Source organism: Phalacrocorax carbo, chromosome 2, assembly GCF_963921805.1.
Source record: "Phalacrocorax carbo chromosome 2, bPhaCar2.1, whole genome shotgun sequence".
In the NCBI taxonomy this organism is placed as follows: Eukaryota; Metazoa; Chordata; class Aves; order Suliformes; family Phalacrocoracidae; genus Phalacrocorax; species Phalacrocorax carbo.
This window is the reverse complement of record NC_087514.1, coordinates 72014608-72036320: the sequence shown is the minus strand read 5'-3', so window position 1 is coordinate 72036320 and position 21713 is coordinate 72014608. Positions and strand designations below refer to the sequence as shown.

Here is a 21713-nt window from a genome sequence, read left to right as displayed (position 1 = left end):
TAGGCCTGATTTTTAAGAAGTCTACTTTTTTGTGTGGATGATTGTTGTTTCAAATCAGTGTCGTTCCCTTACAGCTGCTCCATCTCCTCTTTGGCATTGAAAACATTGTGAAGCCTCACAGAGGCATATGCAAGCTTTTGATAAAAAAAGATGGCAAGGATGCAAATTGAAGCTGAGTTGTTGCTGTCAAACAGTGCTTCAGAGATCGGAAGGACCTGGGGTTGCATAAACACAAGACATTCATATATACTGAAGACTACAGATATCCACTATTAATAAATGAGCCAATGGTGATTCTCTGTGTCAAGAGCCTGCAATGTTAGCTCAGCATCGAGCATATACATAACCCCATTTTTGTGACATCACAACCCAGCTTTAATATGTAGGGGTAACTGCTTCTTTTCCTGGTAGCCTCCCAAGGAAGCAGAAGATTGACAGCTTCCTGCATTAATGTCAACTCTGCTGCTTCCATCCTGCACCACTGACTGAGCAGAGGTCCTTCGTCTCTACCCTTGCACTTTCTCACCTCTCAAAATCACCAGCTTGTCATCTGTCCACACTTCATTAATAGCAAAAACTATAATGCTGGAGAATTATCCACTCTAACTAGACAAGTATATATGAAGAAGCTGTTTGCCATAAAGGCCATCTTTATGTCCTGGACCTGTCAAGTACTCATCATAGTTTAACCCTGTTCATAACTGGGGCTTTTTGGTGCTGCAGTGCAAATAAATACATAACATAAAACGACAGACGTGCTACTGAAGAGGACAGGCAGCTTGTATGAAAAGAATACAGGGACCCTCCCAAATAATTTCAAGAACAAATTACTACCAATAGTAGTCTACAAGACAGCTTTACTGAAGGAACTAATTTTCATGGGAAGTATTTGGTTAGCTCAAAGGATTTGGTTAGCTCAAAGGAGGAAATGTAATGTAGTTTTAGTGCCTAAAGACAAGAGGTTTATGGAGATTTCAAAACTGTAGTAGTTTTATCCCTAGATAAAGAAATGTTTTATAAAAAATCTGAAGAAAAACTACAGCTTTTGAGTGACTACTGGTGTTTGGAGCCTGCAAGTTCCTCTTCTTTAATTGTTTTAATTACCATTTACAGCAAAATAACTAAACCAGTAATTAAACTGTCAATTAAACCAATGAAACATACAGCGTACAAAGCCAGTTTATTCCAAATATAATACTCTAAAGCAGGGATACCCTTCAACAATCACAAAGAAGCATTTAAATGAAAAAGCAATAGCAATTCAACTTCCATAATTATTTCACTCCCACCTTATCACTTCTTAACATCCCATTGCTCTGTATCTTATATACTGGGACAGGAGGCTGTCAAAAGCTCTGCCATCGCTGAGAGTGCAATCATGGTACCGTTTCATCTGTGCATCTCACTTTAATGAAATACCTTCATTTGATCTTGAGTGCTGCAATGAAGGTTTTACTCAAGGATGAACCTGAGACTGTTGCTGTTTCCTATTGGTGCAACTGACCCCATGTATGTAATTCAAGCATGTTTTTGTATAGTGGCACAGTCTTGTTAGGTCTGGTAATTAAACTCTGATGACAGTGAGAAACGGACTTCAATCACAGAAGCAGGTAAGAACAGCTTTCCTTCCAAATGCTACACAGATGAAAGACATCATTTTTTCCCTGCTATCATTTTTCAGTGGCAGTGTTAAATGTCATGTATTTCACTACACGCCTTTCACATCCTAAATATCTTGGACTTAGTTCAGAGTTTTGACTATCATGTAAATTATGTAAATCTTGAGGCTTAAATGTAAGCTTGGTATCCTCTAAAGACACTGTCTACTTATGAAGCCTTTCTTGCCAATCTCAAATGTTCTGAATAAACTGCTCCAAACCTCATCATAATATTTTCTCTGAAATCAGTTAGTCAGATTGTCCTTTTCAGGCTACCAAATGCTAATGGCCAGCCACACTGTGCCCTCTAATAGGCAATGGGTACATAACAATTGCCTGTCAGAAAGACAAATAGAACTGGTTGGATGCTGGGGTATAAGTAATTAATTATACATGGGATATCATCCATAAAGGAATAGGACATTCTGTCATTTGTCTTTTAATATACTAGCTGAAATATAACCTGAGTCATTAATTGGTGTCCACTAGTAGTAGGTGTGTCAGACAGAAATGTCATCCAATTTTCCCTTCATTAAAAATTTCTGTAAATGTTTTCTGGGAGCCTTCTGAAATTGTGTTCTCCTAACTCCACTAGATTGCATTTGGAGACTGACCAGTGAATCCACATGAATGTGCAGATCACAGACAGGACCAGACTAGAGGACACAATTTCATTCCTAAACCATTAACAGAAGTATTGCATTTAACTTTGATTTGAATAAACCTATCTAATTTTGAACACGCATACAGGTGTAAAGATGAGATTATATTGTCAGTTTGATGAAGCTTACTCTCTGCTGTACGTATTTTCTTTGTAATCATAAAGAAGAAGCAAACATTTTTCTCCCCCATAACTGCTGTAAGATGTCTATGAAAGAATTTCTTTCCATAAAAAAGCCAATTATATATATATCACACATACTATAGCTTTGGAAAGAATAGTGCTGTTGCTTGTTAACTTCTAAAAGTCATTAAATTGCACATAATTTTAATTAAACAAAGTAACCTAACAGGAACTGCAGATGTGACTGGTATGCATTTGAAAACTTTATAGTTCTCCGTTCTGCATACTCATGCCAGAAATGACAAGAATCTGGTGAATAGCACAATCCAGATGATACAGATCAATAAAGAAGCTTTTTATGAGCAGCCACTGCAGCAAACAGGCACAATGGAGACATAAGACCATAAAATAGTTTTTTCCTGAAGGTACAGCTGAGTTTGAAAAAGTGAAACAGGCAAGATCCATTTTTACTAAGAAACTGTGAAAATCAGAAGTGCAAATAAAGGTTTTAGTTTTAACCAAAAGACAGAAGCAACATCAGAGTGTTTGCGGAGTGTTTTATCAACCCAGATGTGTTAATATCTCCAGTCTTTTCTGAATATTGACACACATATTCAAGACTGTATAAATGAGGCTATTTCAGTCCTAAGGTGTGGAATTCCTTGAAATGAAATGTGGCAAATATTTGAGACTATGTGGTACCATAGTCAAAAAAAGACCTACAGGAAGAAGAGCTTCTCCAGTACTATGTATTTACCCATCCCATGATCATCATTGTGGTAAGTGCCTTAAAAAAACTGTAAAACTTCATATTGAGAGGCTACAAAGTAACTGCTTCACTTCTGTTCTCCCTTGGTATACATGGATCTCCTCTTGTATTCTTGTAGACATGACTCTGTTTCCCTCATTACCTGGTTCTTCTCCTCTCCGGCAGAGGAGCATTGAGGAATGCCTTCTGCAGCACTCCCACTCTCCCCCTAATGGTCCAGAATTATCAGCGTCCAAGATCAATGCAGGTCTGCCACTACTGCTGGCAGGGGGAGGTAGTCACTGAGAGACATGGTGCCAGTTATTGACAGCTTTTAAAAAATCAAGGCCATACTCTTGAACTTGACTGGTGGGCTTAGTCAATTGTCAGCCAATGAAAAACAGAGAATTAAGCAAAACTAGAGCACTGTGCTTTTTCTGACTTTGGCTGATGAGCAAGTAAGCTACGTTACCCTACATTACCCACTGCCTACACGGTGCACAGTCACACGCAACTGTGGTCATACACTATTACCTCTCTACTGAAGGAACAAAAGCTTCATGAAGTTTCATCTTATAGATACTCTGTATTCCTGATGGATAAAGGCTAGAGAAAGCTCTTGAGAAAGACAACATTCACAGATTTTTGAGCTCCAATCTTACTCCTTACACTGATCATTCAACTTTATTCAATGCTTCCTCAGGAGTATTACAAAAATGTAATTATTAGAACTGAAGGGAAAAGAAAACTCCTTTTTCATGGGTGATGGCAGTAATTTGAGATTTGATTTCACTTGTATGTCAAAGCTCCAAGGCAGCCTTATATCAGCCTTTCTAGACTTGCTCTTTAATTCCCAGTTTTGAGTCCTATAGAGAAGGAAGTCAAAAAGAAACGAAACTGCATAGTCAATGCATCCTGTTAAAAGAGCCCACTTTCAAACTTCCTACACGTAGAGTATTAAATCTGTAAGACATTGGCTTTGGCTATTATGTTACGTTGCATTGTGCTAGTACTATTTATTGGATTCTCTTTCTACTACTTTAAAAATGGTGTGTATATATTGTGCAGAGCTATGAAGAAACAAACCCAAAACCTCAGAAGGGACCATTATGGACAAAATATTTCCCTTAGGATAAAGAACTCATTGTGAATATGCTTTAAATATAAACATAACACTCAGTTAAGGCAAAAGAAAAACATACCTGTGAAAAGCCGATCACCTCTCCATTTTCATCAAGCACGTTAAAATTAATGATTGGACCCTGGACATCAGGATTGCTGAAATCCGTATCACTGTAAATACGTACTACAGGAGCTCCATTGGCATATTTTAAGGTAGACAGCACAGTATAGGTGTAGTGAGCTAATGCAAAGGTATGCTGTTTTATATTCTCCATTCCACCTACAAAAGAAAAGTGCATTAGAATGTCAGACGCCTTACTTTTAAGGAAATGTAAAAAAATAATGATCTTTCAGAGTGGTGTAGCTGGGAGGTAACTAGCACAAAATCGGTAGTTTTGGGTTCCTTTAAATGAATACACAATTTGCAAAAGTTTCTTTCTTCATACAAAATCTTCAGAGGTACTGCTGCACCAAAGATTTATCTACAATTAATCTACTGTAGAAATCTAAAGTTACACTGAAATGGTCCATGCGCATTACAACATTGATAGTTGCAGACTATACACGTCACTAAGATGTTCTGTCACAATTAATTTGAAAAGCAAGTTTTGCTCCAGGTCTGGCTCTGGAGATCATGGGAATGAGGTATCAATTCTAGCACAGCACAGAAAGAAAATTGCTATGTCTACGGAAAAATAAAAATAATAAAATTCTAAGTGAAATTATGAAATACAAGTGTTAGTCTACAAAGAATTTACTTGAATACTGACGAAATATTCTTCCAAGCCTGCTCTTCTTTTTGCAGAAGAAAAAGAAAGAGGATGTTGTGAATGCCTCATTGACTACACCCATGCAATCTATTTGCTTCAGAGAAGCTTTGCAGAGAAGTTTTCACAGAACTTGGCCTAGAAAAAGCATAAAGAGGAAATATGTTGTCTTTCTTTGCCTTTTTTTTGTTACACTGAGGAGTTTGGAAAAGAGGACTGCAGAGATTTCCTGACAGATGGAGACCTCTTTTACATCTCTGCTTTCTGGGAGGAGGTTGGGTCTCTGTTAGATGTCCTTATTGAAATGGCTTCTCATTCTTGAGCTCAGAGGGTATGCCATAGGATGATATACCATGGTCACCTATGGCTTTGGGGATATTTTGATTCTCTGCAGGAAGCTTAAACATAAGCATCGGATACAAAACCAGCCATTTCAGTCAAATGAGAACACATATAATCTGAAATGAAGAAGTAGGTTGTGATATTCACTGGGATAAACACTGACAGGGGACAAGTAACTGGGTCATGACAATAAATACGGAATGAGAAACAAACAGCAATTTATCACATGAAACAAGCAAAGTATCAGTAGTCTTCAAAGTAGAAAGTGAAAACTTATGAATTTGCATCTTCATGGATGACAATTAGAAGATAACATTATGATCTCAAAGTACTGTAAGAAACACAGGGAGATACCTGACTTGTTTAACATGTTGAAACCTAATCAAATCTCCACTGGAGACAGCTGGAATTTTGGCTGAAAATCCAAAGTGGTTTCTATTATGCATACCATACATTCCACTATGGTGGGCCTACATCACGTGAGGAAAAACAAAGGAAAGAATGATTTCCTCAAAAGCCTCTTGAAGTAGAACAGTACTTTTCTGTGTGGGTTTTAGGCCCACAGTATTTTCTGTAATGTTGAGTATCTTATTTGAGGTACATGAGCATTTCTGTAACTAAAAAGATGTTTGACATTTTCTTTTGCTTTCTTTTTTAGACTGTGTAACTATGATTCTCACACTTCCGCACATACCATTTTTATAGCTGAGTATCTGGAAACTTCTACAGTCTGATATAACCACCCTTGGACAGAAATCTTGTAATCTGCTTGTTGACTTTTGTGCCTTTACTCATAAAAACACTGTGCCATTTATGAATTTATACAAAGGGAAAAAGAAAGGTAACTTTCTCTTGACATACAGACGAATTACAGCAACTTCTGTTATTTCACTTTTCTTCAGGTTTCTATATTATGTGCTATCTCCTTTAGATAAGCTAGGAGAGCAGACAGTAAAAGCACAGAAACAGATTAGATATAAGGTGGAAGTATTTTTTTGTGCTAAAGAATAATAAAGAGGAATAAGATATTTAATGGGATACTAACAAACCAAAGCACTTTCATGGGACGTTGCCAAAAGCTAATCAGCACAATTTCTAGATGTTAGCCACAGTAAACTTGGCAAGCGTCTTCAGAACATTTTGGTTTGGAAGATGATTTGTATTTTCAGAGTGCTTGAGAATAAAAGATTGCCTAGTCAGAGATGTCCTAGTCATTGTTTTGTAGAAGTTAAAGAGTCTTGAAATAGTAAAAAGAAAAAACCAGAAAAGCTATTCCTTAGCACTTGCCAGAAAGTAGCTGTCCTAAGAGATGTGACTGCCTTGTCAGCTTCTGAGATGTCTGTAATCTCCTGATTCAGAGCTTTTCCAAATTGGCAGGAATCTTTTAATGGAAGATTAAACTACTGTCCTTGTGTCTTGTTGAAGAAACCTCTTATTCAGAAATTTCAGTCTCTCATTCACAGCAATCATCCCGCTATCATTTCTATATTGTCTTCAGCCATTCTCTTTTAAAGTTGCTTAATCACATTTCCGTGTTCATTAGTGAGAAGCTGATGAGCCTCTTAATTATTTATTCTGACAAATCCAAATGCAATAGACTGCAGTTGCTTTGCTGCCCTGTGACTGGGGAGCAGGAGCAGTGTTGCCAGGGTCCCATATTTTTAAGTAGCAGAATAGGTTGTGATTAGGTCTGATGGCACAGAAAACCCTGTGAACCAAATGCCGGAAAGTCAAAGTTTGTTCTGACAGAAAAAGGGGCATATTCAGATAATAGTTGTGATTTTTTTAAAATTTTGCTAAACAAAATGATCTGTACTGTACCCTGCATAAATCCAGTGCTTACCTCATGTCGCTCTCCCGACCAGGGAAAAGAATATGAGGAAGAGAAAATAAAAACCAGAAAAAATCTTTGGTCTCTAACATGATCTAAGGACTTGCATTACTGCATCTTGCCTCATATTTGGGGTGACAAAAATAAAACTCATTGCTTGACTGAGCCTGTCTAGGGTAAATAAGAAGGTAATCTTCTATATTATGGTTGAATTGGTATTTATTACCTTACTGCATTCCTGCATTTTATCTTCTTTCTATACAGAATGCTGGTTTTATGCCCAGTTGCTTAACTCTGAATACTTGGAGACTCGTCCCTAGCTGCCTGTTTGGGGATAAAAGAAGTAGCACACCTTAAGCCTTTTGGAAGACTTACAGCTTGGAAAAATGATCGGTACTTCATCTTGAGAAGGTGCTGGGAAGGACTCAAGTGCCCTGACTCCCTCTCATGTTATGGATTTTATTCCTTATCACTGCATTTTTTCATTAAGGTGAATTGCATCTAGTTGCTCCTAAAAAGTATTTTTAAATTAAGAACAATTTATGCACTCGGTGATACGGATCAGAATGAATCTGGTGTAGTCTAAATTACACCAGTTGAAGTCTATCTAATACCATTCGCTGTATTTATATGCATAGAAACACATTCAGCACAAAGGGTGCTTTCATTAATGACTTCCTATGGAAGAAATGTGAGGACTTCCCTGTCAAAAGGGAAGCTCCTGCATGTCTGTGGATTAATATGCCCCTTATTACTTTGTCCCTATGTGTGTGTTTTGAATTTACATTAAGCCAGTCATGATAATGTAATTAATTCTTCTTCCCAATAGCACCTCATTTTTCACACTATTTGTTGCCACAAGGAATGACATATATTTTTGCAGTGGCAAGGTAATTGAGCAGAACAGATTGGCAAAAAAAGCTGGTACTTTTGTGTACAGACCTCCTTGAAAAAGTACCCTAGTAAACCTGTGGAGATGCTGTTGAACCTCTTATGGCTGATGTATGTTTGCACACCACACCCTGACATATTAGAACAGTCTCAGACCTACCATCCCATCTTATACTTCCATTTGGGTACTATTACAGAAACCGATACTGCTCCAGTATGGAAAATTCAGAATGCCAGTGCACTGGACAACCCATGTATAAATTTACAATGTCAGCTCTTCCATAGGAATTGCATGTGTGCATATGCCTATCCATAAAGACTGTGGGACAGTTCAGTCATCTGGAAGAGAAGGGTAAGTTATCTCACATTTACAGGATGGTTCAACTATCTGCATTGAAACCATGCACAATTGTCACCACAGTACTGTAAACCGACTGCTTGGCTTGCCTGGTGATAACGTCTTATATTTGCATTACCTCTGTCTTATTATCTGCTTCTTATATGCAATATACAGTAAGATTTTATTTTTCCAGTGGAATTTTGTCTTATCAGAGAAATATGAGATACACAGATGTCCAATAAGTATTCAGTATAGAATGCTTTTGAGTCAGTATAGACCTGGTTTTGCATTCCGTAAATGGCAAACATGTAATGGCATACAATCTCCTCTCTGAAACAACCAAGGTTTCAGTAGTTCAGATGTTCAAATGTTAGTTCTTCCTGAAAGAACTGTTGACAGATAGGAGTATGTCAACATCTATAAAAGATTTTGAATAGATTAAGATAAAACAGAGACTGAAGTTGAGCCTCTAGAATGAAAGCTCTGGTGCTTAAAGTTTTCAGGCTGTACTCAGAAACCTCTGTGATCTGCATTCAAATAAAGTTCTTATCTCTCTTATTATGAGAAATTAAATACTGGAGATAAGAAAGAAGAGAGCCATAAATCAAATATACAGTTATTTTTCTAACTTGCTGTGAAAAAAAACAAACAAAACACAGAAATTGAGGTTTACGTGGACAAATTCTCTGTTACTCCAGTAAATCCAAACTCACATATAACGCTGGATAAGAAAAAAATCAATGTGATTCATTATTCCTCAGCATTACCTAACAGATAGCAACTAGTCAGAGAAACGATGAGCTGAAATCTCAGCAAACCAGTGCTGAGCCTGGAGTGAAACCAAGATGTAGCCACTTTTTAATAAATCCCAAACAAGACAGATCACCATGTGGGACCTGTGAGTCAGTGTGCTAAGGAAGCCATGGAACCTGTAAATCCTGTCAAACATTTGGAGTCCTTCCTTCACTTCCTCCAAGAAGTGTACATTAAGATTCATTTCTGGGCTTTTTTTGGTGTTCTGTTATGCATAGAACTGAATGTCTCTGACTGAAGTCTGTCACCTACTTAGCGTTATTCTCCCAAAGAACATCTCTTAAGGATGAACTTGGTAATGGTAGCTTCATATATCTCCTTTGCACATTTGAGTGCTTTGTCTTAATGTGGTTACATTAAACACTGTATCCTAACCATTGCTATTTTTTAACAATTCTGCTTCAAACAAAACACTGTAAACATGAGAATGATGTATTCATATGATGATCCAACCCCCTGCCCCCAAAGTGCAACCCTGAAATATTATAAATACAATACTAGAGGAGCAAATAATGAGGAGAAAATATAATCAACTTAGTAAGAAACCTTGATCACTTGTCCTCTGGTGGGGCTCCTAGATTCATCAATAAAAATATTAAATTATACATGCTCCTGGTGGTTTTTTTCCCCCTAAATTATGAGAACAGCTGTCCTAAGTCAGACCAAATCTAGCTACTGCCTGGCTCACAGGGTGAGGAGCAGCAGATGCCTAGAGGAAAAAATATATGAACAAAATTATGTAACTTCTAAGCAGCTACAATTGATAGCTTAAGATTAAATAAACAGAATATAATTAAAAAATACATGAAAATGAGCTTACAGGATGGCTAACAGCAACTAACCATTACTTTTAAAACTAAGGGTATAAGAAACCCTCATAGAACTTAAGCACTAAAATTAATACATTAACTCTTCCTTGGAGTCAATGGAAAGGAGCTCTTCTAATGTAATACCATTCCAATATTGGTCATAACCATTATCAAATCCAGTTCATTAAAACTCAACATAAAACACTGTAACTGGCTTATCAGGAAATTCATGAAACCATCCGTCATCCACACTCAGAGAGAATGCATAAGGCATGGACAGATTGCAGACCCCTCATTCACATTGACTCACATGAACAGTCCAATCAACTTGATCTATAAAACACACGTAATAAAAATTGATTTGGGGAACACAAAATGGCTTGGACCATGACCCTTCCTGCAACTGAGCTGACTGCATTTGTGAGCAAGAAAGGAAAAATCTATGTCCCCAGATGTCATTTGTAATTCCAGAAAAGTAATGCCTTGCCATGCATAGATTAGAGCAGGCTTCTTTCTGAATTTAAGATGTAACAAAAGAATTACATAAAAAAGAAATTTTAGTTATGAAACTATGTAAATTTTTTTTTTGTTGAAAAGTACATAGTTTTGTTTGAGAGTACATAATTAAGTTGAAAGAGTTCATCTCACAAGATCAATGTCCAGGTTGAAACTTTAGATGGGCTCTTGCAGCTTATTTGTGTACTTCCTGTGTGTCCAAAAGGGAGAGCCATATTACACTCTCAGCACTGCTAAATCCATGCATAATTCACTGGGTAATAGGGGAACGTTTTACTCGCTCAACTCTAATTCTTTGCATAATAGCTTAAATCCTTTTATTCTCCTCCTTCTCCCACACCATCTCAATAGTTTAAGACTGTGGGAAGCAACTGCTTAATCCTCTATTCAGAATGTTATACCAAAACCAAACATGAAACACATATTTGGTGTTTATCTTAATGAACAGAAGGCTCTTTGATGCCCCATCTCCCACTTCTTTAGAGCAGCTAATTCAAGCTCTGTTTTCACACAGTGAGGAAAGTTAGAAGTCTTTGTTCTGTATAAAACGAGTAGCACATTCTGAAAGAAGCAGCTTCTAATTTTCAAACATCGCAATGAGGAATACTTTACTTTTTTTTTTTTTAAATTTCTTGGGAGTAATGTAAGAGAGGGGAAGTTCTAAGTGCCAGCTGGCTGACTCACTTTTAGTATAACTATTTTAATTACAGGTATAATTCAATTTCAGTTAACTGCTTGTTAGACTGAAAACTATCTAATAATTCAAATAAGGTCTAGGTAAGATACATGTAATTTACTGTTTGCTATTGTTATGAGATTTCTTTTTTGAGACGAGGGAGGGTGTGTGTGTGTCTGTCTGTCTGTCCATCTTTTTTTTTTGTCTTCCATAAGCCCATACCATACTCTCAGCAGAAGCAATAATTTCAGGATGACTTTTCAAACCATAAAACCAGCAACATAAAAGATGAATGGGAAGGGTTTCTAAAAAAGGCAGAGTGTTTTGCAGACCTCATGGAGGCAGCATTCAAAACGGATCTCCAGAGTGCTGGATGACATGAGCCCATAGAGGCTTCTGCAAGAACAACAGAATCATCCCCGAAAATACGTATTTATGAGATACTCACATTTTACCTCTAAAGGGTTTATCTCCCAAGGTTTCTCTCAGTCCAGCAGAACAACTTCTGCTTATGATCCTGTCATCTTAAGGCCTAAATGCAAGAGAAGCTTGTACTATAAAAGCACATGAATTCTCCTGGTAGCTGTTAGAAACCTGAATGTTACATACAGGCCTGTTTTCTGCTTTACTATAAAAGTGGCTCTGTCCTTTGTTTAATGGAGCCTGCTATGCACAGTTCCTTGAAGCCAGTGTGTGAAAGCTTTACTACTGCTGTTTCCTGGTATTTTCAACTCTCAACAGCTAGACTGCCAATATGGGGCAGAGCATAAAACTCTTTCTTTGTCACAAAGATAGTCATGGGGATTTAGAAAATATAAGATGGAGCCGTAAGACACATGTTTTCCAGCCAATAAGACTAATTCAGCACGGACTTTGCATGAATACTTATTTATTTACTTACTTATTTGAGTCAGCAACAATTTTCTGATCACTTTAACATAGTAGGAGGAAAACCTTTCTCACCTTCTGCTCAGCCAGAGACTACGAAACTTTTGTCAGGTCTGCAGTTAAGTACAGTTCTTCCCTCAGATAACTTTTCTGTAAGACCCAGTCACCAGTACTAGTTGTCATGCTCATGACTTTCTAATGGCTCTGCAGTTCTGTGGGTCGTTTGTTTTTGTGTTCCCTGAGGGGGACTGCAGACCAACGGAGACAAGCAACTTGCACCAAAAATAAGCTGAATAAAAAGATAAATCCAAATGTGTTTTTTATAGGAGGAAATCTCTCCCTCAGCATCAAGAGAGCCCTTTAAAATATTCTGAAAACCCAGACAGCTTCTTTCTTTTTCTCCCTAGGATGACAGATCCCAATCTAAAGCCTTGCTAGGTTATAAATCAGTTCTGTTTCAAAGCTCACCGTGCCTGCACTAGGTGAAGAAGAATAGGTAATCATGTGCTCAAACCTCACACTTCAGTGCCCACTGGTTTGACTCTACCTTCCTACATAACACTTCAGGAATCTCCTTGTTGGTGAAACACTTTGGTGCCCAAGGCAGCGTATCGATTTGCATTCTGTGTTTTCCCTGCTTAATAATATGGTTGGACACCCTCCCTCTTTTTCTCTGACAATCGCTGAACCAGGGCTGTGGCTACCTGTGTATGAAGTAGTAGAGATGCTCTATGTCTGCTATTGTGCAGCCTTTGTACTCCACTCTTTCTAAGGCTACACAGAACTTGCCCATCACAGCAATACAGGAAATACCACAAGTTCATTTAATTAAACCAAGAAATAAGATACAGAAAAAGTAAAGTTTCCAGACAACAAATTCTAAGGCATGATGTTGACTATTGATGGAACAAGATTAAAATGTGCTCAGTTTTTCCATTCTGTATCTATAACATTCAGGAATATTGAAAGTTGGTAGAATAAGCTCTAGCCATTATTATTAACAGAACAATATTTTCCTCAGTGAAATTTTGGATTTAATGATATTGATATTCATAATTTTTTTATAGACTGAAAGGATGCTTTGCTGTTTGTTTTGCATTCTCAGACTAGGTCTCTGCTGGGTAATGTTATTACAATAAATAGCTACCATGGAGGGAACAAACAGTGTCATTCATGAAACAGAGGTAATAAAGAAGCTACAATGAATTCTAAAAGCTGCTTTGACATTTCCTTGATCTGATGTCTTAATCATAAGGAAGCATGCAGTCAATATTGAAAAGTGCTCAAGATTCTTGGACCTCATCCTAAACTGAATTATACCAGGACTTGTCCCAAGCTTTTTAAACACTCTCAGCACACAGGTTTGAGCAATGATGTTACAGCCCCGGTCTCACTTCCTAAGAGTTTGTTCAACAAAAGTGAGATGCCAGTACTTCTTAAAGTACAGCCATTGCTGTGGCACACTCAGCAATAACCTCTGTAAGAGTACCAGTGTTTTTATAAGCAGAATGTCCTGCAGTGCAGGCTGGCATAAATTAACTTTTGGCAGGTTGTCATTACATTGCTCATTCCTATGAGCTTCTGAAATCCACTGCACCTAAAATATTGTGTGCTCTCCAAGTCATGGGGGTGATGAGTCATAAGATAGTGTCGTGGATAAAAACTGAACATCTGTAATTTTATAAGCACAGGATAGGTATTTTAATCAATTGCAAGTTCAGTATGTGCAGATCTACTAAAAAGAAGACTAGAAGAGAAAACTAATGTAGAAAATATGAATATTATAAAGTAATTTATTCTATTTTTTCTTTCTTCTAAAGACTGTAGGTAGTGTGCTTCAGAAGGAATTAACCACTCTTGGTATTACATCAGCCTCAGTAAGCACCATAAATCAGCCAGAATCTGTGCTTCAGATTCAGTTCAGGAGAGCTGTTCAGTTCAGTCTGAGACATGAGCAATTCTTATGTGTACCACTTGCTGTCTCATGCTGTAAATCAAGAGCTATGGTAAACTAGAGAACTGCCTGTGAAGACAGACTTAGACAAGGTTAAAAGAAAGCACTGATCCGAGCAAGGCATCGGTGAAGGATGAATGCTACCAACTCGGAGGCAGTCACCATCAGGGAAGAGAAGCGAGGCAACAAGCACTTAGGAAGTCCTGGCCTCCTCCTATAGCAACCCATTAACACCCGAGCTCTGCAGAAGTGAGGGAAAAAGAAAAGGGGCTGCTGCTGTTGTGTCAAGGGAGGGACTTTGCAGTTAAGTTGTAAACACAAAGATTAAGAATGGCTTAAAAAGCACCTTTTCCCCATTGTTTCCATTTCAGCTATTTTTAACAACAGCAAGGCTTTATAGAAAGGAAGGTCCAGCTGAAGGCACAGTTCACAAACTTCCCTTTTCAGGTGAGGAAGAGAAGGCAAGTTGGCAGAGGTTCCCTTCCCACCAAGTAGGGATAAAGCTACAACACTCATGAGGGGTGTGGGGGCCCAGATTCACTTATCTCTTCCCTTGAAGGCCTTCAGACTCCGGTTGGTTACTGGACATAACAATAAAACAACACATTTTACTTCCCTCTTTTTGTTGGAGCTCTCAATTTTTTGAATGCTTTTTCTTACATCCTGACACAATATTACTGAAGTGGTAATATTGGCTACTGCTATTCAGACTGTTCTATGCGATCCATATTTTAAGATGTTGAAGAACACTATTTGGGCTAATGAAGGGAAAAATCAGAAATACAGCTCTTTTTGTGTTTTCTAGTTATTTAGTATTATCTGCCATACACTTCTTCTCTCTTTGATGCAGCATATTTGCCAAAGACATCTAGAATGCAGAAATGGGCCCCTTTTATTATTTGATAAATGGAAATATTCAGAATATCTTGGAGGCTTTACCAAGGAACACAGAAATTTAGGGAAATACATGCACAGATAATCGTAGTTGCTTTCTTTTTTGTTCTTGCCCCACCAATGAAAAGTGCAGTCTTGATACTGTAAATGAGAAGTATGACCATGAAAAAAAGCTTCATATTTAAAGAATCATGAAATAAAAATCTTTGGAAATTAATCACAGTATACACAGCTACTATGCCTAACAGACACTGAGTGTTATTGCTGTTGGCGAAGAAAGTTGACACAAGCTTAGCTGCATGACCTTTGGCTACAGAGATGCTGCACAACTTGAGATATGCAAATTCCATAGTACGAAGCAAAGAATCTGTTTTATTGCCTTAGCCTTGAATTACAAAAACTTGTCGCGGAAAGAAGTTCATGCTCTTTCTTTTTTTCCACCTTGAAATATGCTTAGCTCAATATATAAGACAATCTGAATGGCTTCAATCACACACAAGACCCATTCTTAGATAACCTTGCCTTGGCTTAGTCTCTCTAGCGGAGCAATTGGAAGCTCTGTTTTGCAGTTGAAACGGTTCAATCCTTTTAAAGATTATAACTTAGTCTATTTTTGTTTATTAGATGACTTTATGCAACAGATATAATCTTCTGAACTGAACTAACCAAAATGGCTAATTAAGGCTGCCCAAGCTTCTAATGTTTCTAGAAACAGCCTTTCTGGGCTGACCAGGCCTCTTCTGGTCTTACATCTCTAGGAGATGATCCTACAGGAACTACATCACCCTACTGTGGTACTTTGTAAGATATACAAGACACTTAATTCAAAACATCAGCTAACTTCAGACTGATTAGGGCTGCAGTGATTAAACAAACTGTCCAAACATTTGACTGCAAATCCAAGAGGAAAACTTTGATAATTAAGAAGTGTGAATTTAATTGCATAGCAATGCATTTAAAGGCTGCGTGTATCAAACAATCATGCAGGTGCATTTCATGCAGAACTAGTATATTCATTTACCACCCCGAAACTCTTCTGCGTTCTTGCATATGGCAGGATATGGAGGCAAGCAATATGTAAAGGATCAGTCCTGTCTCATTTTATGAGAACAATAACAGTCTCACAATATTTTTGTGGGTTCCCACCCATAAAACCTTTTACTGGTACTCAGTGGCATTTCTGCAAGGACCTCCTCAATGATTTTTAAATGTTCAAGAACATCTTCAATGTTTATTATAACAGTTTGAACACACTGAGCGGTTTTCAACAAAGAAATTTTACTACAACAGTGAGACCAAAAGGCAACTGCTAGCCCATCAACCTTGGTGTGTCATTGTATTTTAGGGTGTCTTAACGTGATCAGATGAAGCATTTATCACATAAGTTAGCCTGGGTGGTGATATGGCATCTCTACCCTTTTCCTTTTCATTATAATTCCTATTATGTATCTCACCAAAAAGCTTTCTCAAATGAGAAGGCTCCAATACAAATACAAAGAGAGATCAGAAAGATGAAGTAAAAGCTGTCATTTTGTGGCCATGGCAGGCAGTCAGCTTGAACTCCCCAGGAGAGACAGAGCGCTCCTGACAGCTACATAGCATGTCCTTTTTCAGCAAGTTCCGAAAACTTCAGTGGTCTGGAACTGGTCTGGGAATTTATTTACAATGGTCAGCAATTTTGCTTTTTCTTGTCTTCTTACCTAAAGACCATGCTTTCCAGAGTGTGAGGAGGCTTAGCATGTGACATACCTCTTGCTCTCTATCCTAACAGTATTGTGTTCTATCCTTTTTTTTTTTTAATTCCTGGCTATTCTAATACCACAACCTCCATATAGTGTGAGAAGTAATAGAAAGCCTACACCTTGCTTTCAAGAGAGACTCTCTAGTGTTCCAGATAGTTCTACTCTCTCACATGCCAACTCAAGACAGAGCTTTCACAGGAATAAGACACTCCTCCTAAAGCTAGAGAACAAATAAATTAATAAACAGATAAGTAAATAAATGTTGGCTCAAGCACTTATTTCCTTCTATGTCTCTGAACATTCAAGAAATAAATTGATTAACATCCTCAAGTTATGACGAATTACATGATTTTTCTAGGATCGGTACAAGTGGTGAAGTTGGAACACTTCACCTGTCTTGAATATAGAACAGTAAAGGAAAAAGGAAGGTATTATAAATTGAAGGGTCAGAAATATTATAATTTTATGGTCCTGCCCAGTCTTGGCTCACCCATAAGGTCAAACCATTCAACTGGTCAAAAAAAAGAAGTTTTCTTTTTGAGGTCTTGACAATGCAAATCTCGTCAAATGTACTCATTACAGCTCTTCCCTTTTTTCTTTCTTGATCATAATGATGCTGTCAAACTCAGTATGTGACCTATTATAAAAGCCTAGATCCTTCTCTATCAGAGCAGATCGTAAGATGTGTTGGTAGAAAGACATCATGTTGATTACTTCTGACTAAAAGTTGAACCTTGAAGGGTCACTTTGTTCAACAGCCAGAGAAAGCAGCCGCAGCCTTCATTTTCTGCTGCAACCTACCAAACTTTGACTCAACTCATACCACACTTTCTTGTAACATCTTGTAACAGAGCTCTCTTGTGAGCTCTGTCATTTGTTTCCCACATCTTATACAGCTCGTTCTCTTCCCTCACTTCCACAACTCTTTATGGATCGTATTCACCAAACTTGGGTATGTGTAATATGTCTATAATTTTATCTGTAAGATGGCAGCTAAACACATCACTATACTGCTCTGCTATTTTTGCTTTTTGACTATGCTGGTATTAGTTTCCTCCACTTAGGATGGATTGGCTTCCATCCACAGGTTTTGTCCCTTGATCTCTACGCAGGGAAGAGACAAAGGTGTGTGTCAGGGGCATCAGGTAGTTTAAAGTCAGTGGCTTATAAGCCAGGTTAGTCAGTAATGTATGCAGAGCCTATGAAAGCCAACAGGATCCATCACAGCTGCAAACCTCTCCAGCAGCAATTGGTAAGAACATCTTTTCATACCCTCTGTGCTACTGAGATGTGGACGCAGTTTTTCAAGAGGTTCTGAAATTCTGCCATGCTAACTGTATGCGCCCCATCAGGTTTTAGTTCTTTACTTTTTGTATTTTGTTTTGCAGCAGAGACAGTGAGTATTTGACCCAAAGACAGAGGCCAGATCAGCCTGTTTCACACAGCTGCTTGTTGAGCAGACGCTTATTTAAAACTCTTCCTGTCAGAACAGAATGATCTATTAGTAGCAGAAAATGGCACGATGCCCAGAGACAGATTTTGAGAATTTCTGCTTTCATGAACAGGAAGACATTTTCAAGACTAATTTATGAAATAGAGAGCAAAATATATCTTTAAAACCTCTTAACACAGCCATAAAAGTATATTGCTTTTAAACACCTATGATGTTACTCAGTTAATGGATTGGTATTGCTACCTTCAATTTATAAATTCCAATTTATGAAACTCTCAGCCTCTTTTATCTATCCTTAGTTTTCCCCATTCTTGTTCTTATGCTCCCCTTTTATTAATCTACAGCTTTTATAGATTATTAAAGACAATCAGGAAAGTTCTTTGACAGTTACACTGAATTGTATTTTAAATAATGTACTCACTTTTCCCCTTGGAGCTGATTTTCAGCTATTCAGTACTTGCAACAATCTAAGGGCATGTGCATTTTTGTAAAAGCAATGAAATCAATATAAAACATTATAAAATATGTCATTAATTAGTTTCAGACAGAAATTTATCTGTTATGGTTATACAGAATTCTCACTTTTAGTTAATGGTAATTGGAAAATGGCATTTTGCTTATGAAGAAACTATGATAGTGATATTTTCTAAATATCTTTTCGGGAAGAAAGCTGAAGTATTCAGATATCCCAGCAAACAAAACCTCAGAGAAATGTTTGGTTCAAAGACATTCAAATATTTCATTTCCATGCAGTCAAGCCTTTTGTGAATACTGAAATGCAGGATGTATTAAGCAATAAATTTAAAATACAATGAAATAAATACTAAGTACTGTATCTAGATGGCCTGATAGAATAATTATAGATTTTTTCCTGTAAAATATTATAGCAAAATAAACAGATTTCAGTAAGACAGATGGCCCTTCAGCCAACTCTCCAGTGAAGATTATAACTAGCTCTACTCTCTTCCTCCCTCCTAGTCCATTTGCTTATTCAAAAGATTGAGCAAATCAAAGGGAAGAAAATGGATTTGTTACTTTTGTTAAGATTATTTTATATTTAGAAACCATTACTTTTAGGAAAAAGAGGATTAGAATGTGAGACTCAATGAATCCTTAGACATCTGCAATAGCATTTCCACCCTTTTTGTTTAATTTTCTATTTCAAGGAGATGTCCACGTCATATAAAGTTACTTCTTTTCCAAAAATAGCTCAAGTTTGGCTTGGTTTTATAGTATTTTTCTCTTTGTCTTTTTTTGCCCCCCCCCCCCCCCCCCCCCCCCCCCGTTTTTTTAAAATAACTTCTGTGTTTATTAAGGGATCTACTCTTGTCTATATGTCTAAGATAAATTCAACCAGTTCTTGGAAAGAAAAATAGCAGCCTCAAAAGAAAACTGGAGCCAAAAAGTAATCTGATGGCTGGTCCATATACACACACTCCTATGCAGAAACACACTAATGGTGACCAATAAAATACCATCTGTCAGAAACATGTAATGTAACTCCTAAAGAAGGCCTAATGAGTAAAAAATGGAAAAAAGTTTTCTTAGTGGGCTTTAGTGAAGAAAGACTCATTTATATATCACTTCCTGGTTTGTGGATTAAGAGGGGAGCGACCACAGTGTGGAGAGGTTTTATATTTTATCCTTAAGCTTTTCAGCAGCACAACTTTTTATGCTTTTTCCTTCTGCCAAGCCTCCTTCCTTCCTTCCTCTCAAGCATTTTCCTGTTTGTCTTTATTGGTTCTGTTCTCCTGCTGTTGTTCTTCTCCAGACCTTTCATGTACCAGCAGTGGTGAGGCTACTTGCTTTTGTTGCACACTATATGAGCAATATCCACAGAATCACCTTTTGTCTGAACCTCAGAAGCAGACATTTTTTGCACAAATACAATCAAAACCAGAGCTGGAGATCTCACAAACCAAGTTCAAATCCACTCATGTAACTTCCAATATATTTCTTCTTGTAGTGGGGTCAGAAACTCTGAAGAGGTCCCTTGGTCAACACCTGAAACATAAGTGTGTCAGGAAAATGTATGCCTGTACACTTTTTTCCCCTCTTAAATGCTCAAAAACTTGCTTGAAGGATGGACCATGCAGTATTATTTACCTCAGGTATTCCAAATACAATTCTATTCTGTAAAATAAATAAATCAAGACTGGCTTTCAAGCAGACAGATGATAAAAATAATGAATACTGGTGTTTAAAAAAATCACTTTTTAAGTTCTTTTCTATAAGTACAAGGAGAAGAAATGTATTCTTGTTAACTGTTCTGGTTTTGGCTGGGATAGGGTTAATTTTCTTCATAGTAGCCAGTACGGGGCTGCGTTTTTGGATTTGTGCCAGAAACAGTGTTGATAATGCAGAGATGTTTTGGTTGTTGCTAAGTAGTGCCTACACTACTTAAGGACTTTTTCAGCTGCCCATGCTCTGCTGGGTGCACAAGAAGCTGGGAGGGGACACAGCTGGGACAGCTGACCCCAACTGACCAAAGGGATATTCCATACCGTATGATGCTATGCTCAGTATTTAAAGCTGGGAGAAGAAGGAGGAAGGGGGTGATGATTGGAATGATGGCGTTTGTCTTCCCAAGTAACCATTACACGTGATGGAGCCCTGCTTTCCTGGAAATGGCTGAACACCTGCCTGCCCATCGGAAGGAGTGAACGAATCTCTTGTTTTGCTTTGCTTGTACATGTGCATTTTCATAATGCAGAAACTTTCAAGTGGCAAGGTGATACACAGACTACTTGGAATGTTGATTTTTAGATGCTTATCTTGGGGAGGAATAAACATTAACATGAAATAATATTCCAAATCTGGAATAATTTCAGAATCTTCCAGTTGATCTTTTTGTTTACCGATATGTGATCACAATGCTGTTTGCAAGTGAGTGGAAAGTAGCAGGGAACGAGTTGTCTTAAAAAACAAAAAAGTGTTTATCAGAACATATAAGTTCCAGTGTAGTTGTAGGAGAGATTAAATGATTACTAATACATTGCAGAACTCATAAATTTTAGTCCTCAGGGCTTGCTGTTACTTCTTGCCTTCCGCTTTCTGAATATCGATAGCTTATGTTTTCAAGGTTTTCTCTGAAACAATGAGCTAATAAACTAAAAATTTTTTGAAAGGATGTTCTTAGTCACATGACTATAAAATGAAGCTTTAAGGAAGACGTTAATTATCTCAGACTTGTGAAAAAAATCTGAATTGCTGAGATCATCGAACCTGCACTCATTTTGAAAGCATTTCTAAACTGCAGGTCTATTATTTCAAATGTGTAAATATATTAATCATAATTTCCTATCTTATGCTCTATTAATCCCATAAACTAAGCTGAAACTGAGTAGCACAAAAATACTCCCAATAAACATACAAACACAGTGTTTCAGAATACCCTCTTTTGCACTGGCTGAGGAATCAAAGGTGCCTTGTCAAACACCTGGGGACTCAACAAATCAGAACTTTGAGACCTGAAAGGAAAGAGT

General features: G+C 37.5%; 1 protein-coding gene across 2 annotated transcripts in view; it reads right to left on the bottom strand.

Annotated features, from left to right (window-relative positions):
• Window positions 1-21713, bottom strand: part of MOCOS (molybdenum cofactor sulfurase) — a 227698-nt gene that overhangs the window by 53084 nt on the left and 152901 nt on the right. For both annotated transcript variants that reach the window (XM_064443252.1, XM_064443253.1), the window contains exon 6: window positions 4393-4592. In XM_064443252.1, the coding sequence (XP_064299322.1) occupies window positions 4393-4592 (200 nt within the window). The remainder of the gene's footprint in view (window positions 1-4392; window positions 4593-21713) is intronic.